Source organism: Polypterus senegalus, chromosome 12 (genome assembly GCF_016835505.1).
Source record: "Polypterus senegalus isolate Bchr_013 chromosome 12, ASM1683550v1, whole genome shotgun sequence".
NCBI lineage: Eukaryota > Metazoa > Chordata > Cladistia > Polypteriformes > Polypteridae > Polypterus > Polypterus senegalus.
The window spans coordinates 71,100,526-71,112,145 of record NC_053165.1 but is presented as its reverse complement, the minus strand read 5'-3'; the positions used below and the strand labels follow the sequence as shown (position 1 = coordinate 71,112,145).

Genomic DNA, 11,620 nt, shown 5'->3' with positions numbered 1-11,620 from the left:
GGCCGCAGACGACCCCCAAACACTGAACTCGTGCCACAGTATGCTGTGTGGGATGGTGGCGCAGGCAACATGAGATGGGGTGTCGGGCCTGTTTATGGTATACCAGGGGTCATGGATCACTCTGAATACCTCAGGATACTTGAAGAGCTCTTGCTGTTGCCTTAGGCCCTTGAAATGGGGGCTTCACCAAGACAATGACCCCCAAACACACACCAGTGAATGAGCGACAAGATTGACATTATGGAGCGGCCTGCCCCGTCCCCGGACCTTAATACAATAGAAAGCTTGTTGTGTCAGGGGGCAAAACCAGGAAATGCACAAGAACTAAAGAATGGAGTCCAGTCGTCCTGGGGTCGACGCAGACGTGCAGCCCTTCTCAGAATCAACAACATTTCACTTCAGTGATTTAAAGGAAAGCATAATCTTGAACCATTTTTAAGTTTATACAGTGAATGTTTGACTTTGAATGCAGACACTGGTATTTTTTTGATTTTTATATTCCCTATTCTTCACATATTGTAAAGGACTAACGCAGATCTGACCCAATGTGTGGACATAAAGAGCTACGATGAGGATTTTGAGCTTTGCTCACTTTTTTTTGAAGACCCTGCTAGTATTCTGAACACGACTGTACGTGGAGTGAGGAGTCTGGCTTCACCGTCTGCCATTCTGATGGATAACTGCAGGAGATGACTGCCACCTATAAAGTGGAAGACAGATAATGGCAGAGTTTGGACTCGGGCCCCTAGGTGCCAGTGAACGCTACTGTTAGTGCAACAGCAGACGAGGACCCTTCTGTGTTCCAGCACCTCTGTCGTCCATAAAGACTTGAAGGAGCTTGAATGGCGTGTGGAGAGTCCTGACCTCAACCCTGCGTAGCACGTCTGGGAGAAACTGGAACGCCGATTGCGAGTCAGGTGGTCTTCACATCCGACATCCTCCGTAGCTGACCTCACGGAAGCTCTTCTGACTGAACGGGCACAATTCCCCACAGACATCTGATGATGCCAACACCTTTATCCAAGGTGACATACAGCACTGGAGGCAGCGGAGGTTCCGTTTCTCTTTTTTGGTTTTTTTAATTGGGAGCACAGGAAGGTGAAGTGATTTTCTTGTGGTCTCACAGTATCGGCTGTAGGATTTGAACCCACTACTTCATGGCTTCAAGTCCAAAGCCTTAACCATCCTGCCGCAGTGGCTTATGGGAAGAAGAGTGGGGGACCAACTCATACAAGTGTGATGGTGTAGTATCTACAAACCTCTGGCCACTGTAAAAAGGGGCAAAACAAAGATAGCAAAATCGAGAACGGAGCACAATTAGCTGGCCAGGTGGCCGTCCGAGTCCTCCATCTTGAACACACAGCAGCACACACATGGAGGTGTGTTTGAATAGAGTAATCCAGATTTATTTGTTAAGTATGTTGTAGTAAAAAACAAGAAGAACAGAAAGGCTTTAATATGCATAGATCGGCGAGTGGAGCCCAGGTTAACTAAACAAGTGCGATGGCAACCGATGTACCCGAGGAACAAGAAGGAGGTGGAGGAGGAATTCTGCGCTTGCTGGCCCAGGGTAGGCCGTCCAGGATTCATTTACATTTACATGTGTGAAAATCGAAATGGCAAACTGCTTACGTTATTAAATAAGGCGTAACAAACGTATGTGCTTTTTTTAGTCGGGTGTCCGAAACAAATGAAAATCCCAAGTCTACGTGAAGACCCCTGTTAATTCTTGGGGGAGTAAACTTCTGAAGTTAATACTCGAGGTAAATGAAAATGTAATATTAAAACAAAGGGTCTTAGCTAGGATGAAACCCCCTCAAGAAGCTTCAAGACGTGTAAGTGACGTAGGAACCTCCAGAGTTTTTGCTTTCCTCTTTTAATGGCCCCTGTGGCCCATCTCAACCAGGAAGGCTGTTGGAGGCATCCCAGACATTTGGGTGACGTCACATATTGAACTGCACCCCACCCAACAATGGCACGTTCTTTGCCACATGTGTTTTGTAGTGATGGCCGGGAAAATTTTTGAACTCTTGCAGAGCAGAGATAAAATAAGTCGATGATCGTATGCTGTGCAACGGCAAACGACATTGGAAATACATTGACATGTTTCTCCTTTTGCCTGTCCCCTGTATCATTGGTCAAGGGTCCTGTCTTCAATTCAAAGACTCAGTTCTGTGTGACTTAGGTTTCCAGTTTACGGGTGTCCACTGATTTTTCTGGAAGTGTCTATTTTGTAACGTTTTTGCACTTCACATGTTGTGAGCATACGACTGGATGAGTGACCTGTGACGGTTCAGCAGGAAGTGGCAGGCGTCCTTCACGCCAGTCCATAACAAACAGGGCTACGGTGACAAGGGTGAGCTTTGGACATCGTATCTCGTTAGATCTGCCATGGACACAGCTTTTCCAACGTTGGGTCAAGTAAGCAGGGCGCCATCTAAGGGAACTGGAGAAATCTGAAGTTCTCCTGTGCATCTTCTGCGTTGTCGCTGTCTAAAGCAGCACAGCGGAGCGCAGGCCACCAACAGATCTGCTTTCCTGTCCCTGCAGGTCAGTCACGCCAAGCAGTGCAGGGTCCCGCTCTGTCCCACCCCAGTAACGGACTGAATCGAGAAATGGCTCTGCAGTGTTGTGGCCAAGGCAGAGAGCATCAGGAGGAGCTTCTGCCCTCCCGTGCTAAAGGACATCTCTTGAGCGTCCCCTACACCCAGTCCTCAGTTAAGCACAGTCCTGCCTCCTGATTGATTTGTTTATAGAGATTATTAACTAGGAGACCTGCTGGTCCAGTGTCACTTTTCTTTCCATCGTGTCACTGTGTCAATTACGGAGTTGCTCGTCAGGCTGACCTGTCACTTTGGCATGTGGTGCAGTGTCCTGTCATCGCATCAAACGTCCCTTCTGTCTGGCTTGATGTGAGGCTCCTGTAAGAATGGGTGGGCTTCCCCTCCAGCAGGTGTCTGCTGTGCCAATCACTGCACTGTCATGTTACAGAGTTGTCGGTCAGTGTCAGTGTGGGTCTCAAAGCTGTTTGTGGCACACATCCGCTTGTCACTGTGTTGTTCCCCTCAGCTGTGGCACACGCCCGTGTGGCAGTCTGAGCTCGGGGCTCAATTACGTTGGCGAGGTACCTCGCACCATAATGGGCGTGTCGAGTCCTAAGCTCTTGACCAAGACGAAGGCCCAAGGCCTGGTGGTTGGCGAGTTTTGGTGTAACAGAATGACGACCCTTAGCTTTTTATAGGCACAGATGAATGCCTTTCCTTGGCACTATGCTTGAAATCATATCATACCAAAATATAATAAATACCAGAATGTTGTCGTCTTTCACTTTATTACGTCTTGTATATTGTTAGAGTCAACCTGAGATTCAAATTGAGACTGTTGACTCTTAGAGAAACAGCCCATCAGAGTAGCGAACACTTACTTCCCTGCACGTTGTTGGTGTCTAAATCATGAACTGAATTGGATTATGTGAGACGAGGAACGCGAGATGTGTTTCCACCGGACATTATTCACATCATTAGGCGCCAGTCTTCTATTATATCATAAACGTTACCATCTCTGTCCTCCAATGAGAGAGTGTCTGCCATCACTACAAAGCGCCTGGTGTTTTTAGTTGCACCAAATGCCACCGCACTGTTGTCAGGGCACAGGTTTGCACTTCGCCTTTTGGGACGCTGCGTCTAGTCGGCCTCCCAGACAGGCTTACCGGAGAGATGGAGAGTCAACGGGAATGGGGCGGTCAAGTTAGAGATAACAACATAAGCTGGAACCTTTCACCTGAGTTATTTATAGAAGATGGAGTAGAACGCGCTCGGCCAGAAATGGCTTCTTCAGATCTGAGAGCCAAAGAAGATAAGGTTGAAAATGGTTTCAGGTGACATAAGAGAAGTGTATTTCACACCACAAAGACTTACTTTAGTCCATTATTAAACAAGCTGGTCTCACGCTATATCATTCAACCAAACTTAATGCTGGGAAGTTACAATAACAGCTACAGTGACTGAAACTCTTTGTTTCAAAGTACAGCTGGGAATTGCAAGGAGTGTCTGAGTACGTAGTTCTCTCGTGATTTTTCATCTCGGTGGCGCAGTGGGTAGCGCTGCTGCCTCGCAGTTAGGAGACCTGGGTTCACTTCCCGGGTCCTCCCTGCGTGGAGTTTGCGTGTTCATGAAAACCAGACCAAGTGACAAATCAACAGCGACCTCGCCTTTCTCCGAATAGTCCAAATGGATCATCATGTGAATGCACTGAAACGTCGTAAGCCGAGTGTCCCGATACCGCGTCAACACAGCATTAGGCACCTCGGGGGCCAGCAAATGGCGGCACCAGTTTGCATGTTGGGTTTTCCTGCTTTACAAGTGGAGAGGTCTAAATGAACAAAAAAAAGAGATGAGGACCCTCTACCTGCTGCCTCGGGTTTGGACAGCCAACATTCATAACGAACGACAAAACATGAGTGTCGCTGCTAATGTCGGCCTCTTTGGTTCCTGCCTTGCAAAAGGTGACATCTGAGAATCAAAAATTATAAATAAAAAAAAAAAAAAAATTGGGGGGAATGAACCTTAGGGGGGTCTGCGCTCACCAGCTGAGCCTTCGTTTCTAGGTTAGCGTTAAAGAGGATTGGGACCTGATGAACGTTCTTCAAGTCTTTACTGTCCATCACTCGCAGACATGGTTACCGTCCTGGTTACAGAAAGCCCCCTTCCTCCGTCCGTCCGTCCCTCCGTCCCTCCCTTACCATAGCCAGCCAGCCAGCCAGATTAAAGGCACCATGAAGAGGATGTTAGCTTAATGGTACTCAAGTCTTAACTTTTATTGCTTGAAGCTACAGTATGGAAAGAAAGGGGGCCTTAGTTGAAGAGCCGCCATGAAGGCTGAGACCTAAAGCCCTGCAGAGTTAACAGACAGGCCTACAAGCTTAATGCTGTTACTGCCCCCCCAACCCCGGGTGACTGCCTTAAAAATCGACAACGTCAGTTGTCCGTTTAAAAAAAGGAAATGGAACATTTTCAAGGCGAGCAAAGCTTTTAACACTGAGAAATGTTCATTTACTTACTTTTGAGGTGTGTGTGGGAGAGGATGCTGCCGCAGGCCCAGGTGGGACAAACCCGGGGTCCTGGGGCGCCGTTCAGGTCACCCACCTAAAATACATTCATAAATGGAGTCCCCGGCCGTGCCCTCCCGCCAGCAGTCCTTCCCTGTGTTTTTTTTTTTTTTTTTCCTCTCAGTCTCTCTCTTTCTCTCTCACACACACACTCGCACACTCACACACTCTTGCACACTTTTGCATTGTGTCAAAGAAACATATATTGATTGTCAGTGGCTCGCTTTCGCCCCCTGGAAGACTGGTCTAGTTCATAATCGGAGTCCCTCTGCGGACGGTGGCGGGCCTGCAGGCCCAAAGAGTCACTGCGCCGAAGTGCCCCCGAGAGCTCTTGAGGAGACACCACGTGGAAGATCTGCTCGGGCTGGTGGAGGCTGTCAAGTGTAAGTGCCCGGGGGCAGCTGGTCGCGCTGTAGTGGGCCAAACTGGGCTCCGAGTTCCACCTGTGCACAGAGAAGGGGATCAGGACGGTGTCACCGGAGGCACTTCCACCTGCAAAATAAAGAAGAGCAGCAGGTTACCATGGCGGGACGTCGTCGCTTAGGCGTTTACAGCTTGAAAACCGAAATGTGCTAAAATGAAGGAAAAAAAAAAACCAAGACACACACACTCGTGCTTACATACACACTGATAGGCTTGTGTTGAAAAACTCAGACACTCCTTTATTCGTCTTCTGTACACGCCACCCCAGAGTGTTCAACCACCGAGACTCTTCAGAACGCTCAGCAGAGCAAGAAAGCCCTCCTCTGATTGGTCTGTGCTTATTAATTAGCCCAGACCTGATTGGATCCTGGGCATTTCAACATCTTGCTTCCTGATTGGCCGCCTTTCATGAAAGTAAACCACATTTCAACATCACAGACACCGAGGAGTTGTGTTTTGTGTGGTTGGCAGCAGGGCCGGATTAAGGTGGGTGTTATTGATGCCGCAGCATTAGGCCCATTCCTGAAATAAGCCCAGATGAGAATTTTCCGGAAGCTGAACAGTTTTCCTTTGCTATATTAACATCAAAATAATTCTTAGAATGAAATTTGGAGTCTGACTTTCAGACGCCCAGACACAGCGTTACTTGTTATGCAGTTACTATTGTTCTTTGCGCTGTGACGTAACTATAACGTCGTTGTGTTTATTGTTAACGGAAGATTTCAAGTTAATGCTATCAATTTTACGTTAAACAGTTTACTTAGTAATTCAGCTGCGTTTTTTGCAATATCTTGGGGATTCTTGCCACTTTATTACTGTTCGGTAAGTGCCACGTAGTCAATGTTTCACCTTGAAAGTTAGTTGTACAGTAAAAACCGACGGCTATTTAAATGGTTATCTGTAAAGGTGAAAGTAAAAGGCGGCCTGCAGGCCTGGCATGGACGTTTAGAATTTTTAAAATCCTCGACAGGATTCTGGTCGATTATGAAATTTAAATCGTGGACAAGTTGTTACCCTCAAGAGCCTGAACTGAGTCACTTTGACCCGATGTCTCTGCCAATTTATTTTTTCTTACTCTGTTTCGTAAGAGAATTGTGACATTGTGTGTATTTCATTGTTAGGTTTTCTGCATTAAGTGCACTTTTCAGACAATTGCTGTTGAATGTTGATGTTCCGTAGTTTGATGTTCATCTCGAGTTGTTACGATACGACGTCGTTATTATTCTTCATGTTCAATAAAGGCTGGCTGGTTGGGTCACAAGCAATTAAGGCTCGTCGGTCGGTCTGAGTGCGCAGGTACGGTGAGGGTCGAATGCACCAATGGCGAGAAAAAATAAGGCCTTTATTGTACTGCAGCATCAGGCCCAATTTCGTCCTAATCCAGCCCTGGTTGGAACGCTGCATGCAAGCGCAGAAAGGCAAATTGTTTATCGCCCGCTCCGGTTTGGTGATCGGTCCCGTGGCTGGCGGTTCCACTTCTCGTTTCTGTCAGTGCCCGCTGTATGCTAGCAGCGTTCCCCTCCCTTCATGGATTTTTATGTTTCCCTCTGATGCACGCCTGCCCAGTGTAAGTGAACGTGTAATGCAAGTCATATGCATTTTTGGTTGGTTTCGTAAACGTTTTATTTTTTTTTTCCAAAGACGGCATTTTTCAAATGAAAACATTGTAATGCGAATGTTGCACTTAAGCTGTTGGGGTCCTGCATGTGACCCAGACTTGGTCGTCCTCGGCGTACCAAATGCATTCCTTCTCGTTTTCTGCAACAAGTTGCATTTGAGAGAAGTTGCAGAGGTAAAATTTGGGGGGTCTTGCGTAATGTTAGGTCCATTGATGCAATTTGTGTTATCTTCTCGCTGTGTAGCACCACAGTGGGTTTGAAGTTCAGCAAAGCGCATGGGATTAATAAAGGGGCGGCATTAAGCTTTTGGAAACTTCAGCCATTTTCAGAGACTCGAAAGTAACTGGCCGTGTGCCAGTTGAGCGGTGCCATGGGCAGCTGTGGCCCACCGTTCCCTTGTCATTCCATGACAAGTGAAGCAGATGAAAGCTGTGGAGTCGATTCAATCCATGGAGTTTGCATTTGGTAGCCATTTACTGGAACTCAACGTGAGGTGTCGATGGAGGTGAAGGAAGACGATAAAAACCAAACTAACCGTATCAGAGAGAGCTAAAACTTAAGGGGTGGCAGTCTGGCATGTCTTTAAAAAGAAGGAATGTACAGGAGAGCACAGCAACACCAAAAAGGCCTGCGAGACCACCAAGGACCAGTCATGTCGATGATTGCAAAGAAAACCCCCCCAGTAGAGCACACTTGAGGAGGCAGACACATCACCGATCGGGACAAGAGGGCCCACCACAAGGTGCAGAACACCAAGGCCAGACACGACTTTGGCAGACAACATCTTACACGACCTACCCAGTCATTGGTCAGACGAAAACCAACATCAGCAAAGTATGGAGAAAGAAAGGGTCAGCGCTAGACCTGAAGTGTCGTCTGGCATGAATGACTGCCAAAGGAAGTGGGTTGCTGGTGTTTAGTGATGATGTGACTGCTGGCAGAAGTAGCAGGATGATATCTAAAGTATAACGGGCACTAACCGTCTGCTCAGATTCAGACAAGAGAAGAGTATGGAGAAGAGAAGGAACGTCACACGTTCTGATGAATACCACATCATCTGTGAAGCATGGCAGAGGCAGTGTAACGGCATGGGTATACATGACTGCTAGTGGAAGATGGTCACTGGAGTTTATGACGATAGTAGCAGGATGATTTCCGAAGTATAACGGGCGCTATACTATCTGCTCAGATTCAGACAAAAGCTGCAAAACTGACAGGATGACTCTTCACAGTACAGATGGACAATGAGCCAAAACATACTGGGACAGCAAACCAAGTGCTTTTCAACAGAAAGTAGTGGAATATTCTTCACTGGCCAAGTCCATCAACTGATCTCAATCCAACTGGACATGCAGGTCACTTGCTGAACACTAAACTGATGGCACAAAGTCCAACAAACAAGCAGCACTTGAAGACGGCGGCAGAGAGACGGCCGTGGGTTCAGAGTTCAGGCAGTCATTATTAAAACGATGCTTCTGTTTTATATTCTATTACTCTGTTCTTTTTACTTTGCAATGGAGTGGCCGGCATTTCTGAAAGCTCAACGCTTTGTTAATCCCAAATAATGAAAGCTGAAAGTCTGCACTTGTGTCACCTCTTAACTTCAAATCCTATACAGAGAAAGAAATGAGAAAAATCGCATCCGTGTCCAAAGTCTTAATAGACCTAACTTTATGCAAGACCCCCCCATTGTACTGACTTTTCCCTCAGCCCCCAAAAACGGGGTCAGCACTTGAACGTCTTCACCCACTCAAGTGTAGAGACAGGCTTGAAGATTTCGACACGGCAGGTTCAGGCACAAACGTATGGCAGGAATTCACAAACTCTTTCCTTCCAGTGCAGTGACCGTTCGCCATTTCCTGCTGTACGTGCCAAAGGGTCTGCTCAGTAGTCAGTGACCGTCAAACACACACACACATGGCTCCACTCACAAGTCCATGCAGTGTTCAGGTGGCCATCAGGGTTGCATACGGTTAGAATTATTGCTGGTATTTGACCTGGTCAACAAGTGCCACCCACAGAGTGAAAGGCTGTGTGTGTGTTGTCAGGGGGCTAGATTAGACGTCCAGTTTAAACCACTGGTGTGTAAAAGGGGACTTACTCGGAACACAAATGAACAACAACAGAGCAACGCGCTTCTGAGAACTTCACCGAGAACTTCCTGCCAAGGACTGTGTGTGGCTTTAACAGTCTGAATGGAGGACGGCCTCTCGCTGCAGGCTCCACACACACACACACACACACACACACACACACACCTTCTCAGGGCTGACATTGACTTTTTTTTTTTCTCCCTCCCAGCTTTTTTTTTTCTTTTTGTTTTTTTCGGCTCTACGTATTCTAAGAACTGAGGTGTCGTCTCTGCTGCTGCTCATCTTCAGTGCGAATGGCAGCGAGTCGGAGTGGCTACCGGAGTCGGGCGTCTGTTACGTGGTGGCAAGTAGAGAGGCCTGAATTGAAAAAAGCACTGCCATTCGAATCAGAGGCCTGAGTCCACGTCAAGCCAGCAGCTATTCTGACCAGTCCAGACCACTGGTACAGAGCTTTAGGCGGAGGGGCCGTCAGGCCAGCCTTAGTTTTTAAATGCAGGGGGTCCATCGAGTCTGCCTTCATTTTTAAATGCAGGGGGTCCGTCAGGCCTGCCTTAGTTTTTAAATGCAGGGGGTCCATCGAGTCTGCCTTCATTTTTAAATGCAGGGGGTCTGTCAGGTCAGCCTTAGTTTTTAAATGCAGGGGGTCCGTCAGGCCTGCCTTCAGTTTTATAGGCAAGAGGGTCCGTTAGGCCAGCCTTCGTTTTTAAATGCAGTTTGGTGGTGTTTTATTGACTAGCTGTAGTGCCCGGCTAAGACGGAGTGGAACTGAAATAATGAAAGTAGACCTCAGCATTAACACTGGCGTTGCACCATCTGTTGGAGTGCATTTTTTAATAAAAAATATTTGCATGTGTCCCTCCAACAGATGGCATTTGAGACATTAGTAGTAATAAAGTGTTCTTTTAAGTTGTGAACTTCCCCTACTTCGACTGTTATACTGTTAACTTTTTATTTGTCTGCTGCTTCTCGTATTCAGCAGCACCCAAACACGTCTCTGGAGTTCCTTAGCGTGTCTGCAGCACAGTGCTGATTGATTGGGTTTGGTGTCTCCAGTACAGTATGTTGTCACGCACTGTAGTTCTATAATCTGCTGTCACTTCACAGTGTGTATCATGGATGCTGAGCAGCGCCTACCTGTGTGCTCATCTCCCTCCACCTCTGACACCGTCTTGTACGCTGAAGTCTCACGGTGATGGTGGACAAATGCGACAGGTGACGAGGGGCTTCTGGGGGTGGATTTAACGTCCGACCTACTGGCCTGCTTTAAGTCTGTCACCATTTCTTTCCGCAGGTCCCCCATTGTGTACCAGACGACTTGTGAATGTGGGATCCTGAACAAGCAAGTCCATCCACTCTGTTAGGGTTAGGGTTTCAAACATGGAGGCTGATGTCTTGTCCTGTGTTGTCCTTGTGTAGGCCCCACCGCTTTATTACTGCCCACCTCCTGCCGTGCCGTTCAAAGCTTTGGCCCCATCTGTGGATACAGTACTGTCACCGGTCTGAAGAGATGCCAGATGGCATCGGGGTTGTCATGGTGCCCATTTTCACTTTCGCCACACAGTTCCAGGGGGTGGGTTTGTCTTCCATGTTTCTGCTAAGTATCTCTTCACTGACTGCACTGCCTGCCCTCCCTTATTTGATCCAAAGTTGTCCAAATGTGTCATTGCTTGTCTTGAGTTTGTGTTGCATCATCCAAGCTGCAGCTCAGTGCGGGTAAGCCCGCCATCACTACCCCCTCACACATCCTCGCCCATACCGAGGTCTTCCTCTTCTTTATTCACAAGGATTGTGTTGGTCTACTCTCGGTCTCTCGGAGTCAGGCGGGCGAGGACCACCGCCTTGTGCCATGTGTTAAATGAATGCTTGTCAGAGTTCACGTCTGGTTTTATATTTAAACCTTCAGATGAAGGCAGGCTGGCAATTCGAGCTGCTAAATGTCCGAGTGGTCTCACGCGCCTTGTGTCTGCTGTGCCCCCGACTGCTCCTCCTTTGAAGATGGCACATCTCTTGGCACTTCTTACCATGCTGGAGTTCTCTGGCTCGGCCGGGACCACCCTAACGGAGCCCCAATCTCCACAAAATGAGACTTGACTGCATTCGTGTCTGCCTTGCTCTTGCAGACAGGTGTCTTCACTTTGTGCACATGGAGCGCCCGCCTTTACTCCTTTTGTTACAAGGTCCTACTTGAACAAGGGCACCTTACGTTTTATGTGACGCCGCCATCCTGTTACTGAGGCTTCGCTTCCCCGAGCGGCACCGCAAGAGGGACGTCACCCTGCTCGATGGAGTTGGGCTGCAGATTTCAAGACCTGGGGTCAACTACACCTGAAGTGGGCTGTTAAGAAGGTCACGACTGAGAAACTCATCTGTGCTCACCA

At 47.8% G+C, this 11,620-nt stretch overlaps 1 protein-coding gene across 2 annotated transcripts in view; it reads right to left on the bottom strand.

Moving 5' to 3' along the window:
- Nucleotides 1-1,384: 1,384 nt before the first annotated feature.
- The window catches only part of sh2b3 (SH2B adaptor protein 3), a 95,544-nt gene continuing 85,308 nt past the window's right edge, over nucleotides 1,385-11,620 (bottom strand). For both annotated transcript variants that reach the window (XM_039772182.1, XM_039772183.1), the window contains exon 8: nucleotides 1,385-5,599. In XM_039772182.1, the coding sequence (XP_039628116.1) occupies nucleotides 5,298-5,599 (302 nt within the window). In that variant the 3' untranslated portion in view covers nucleotides 1,385-5,297. The remainder of the gene's footprint in view (nucleotides 5,600-11,620) is intronic.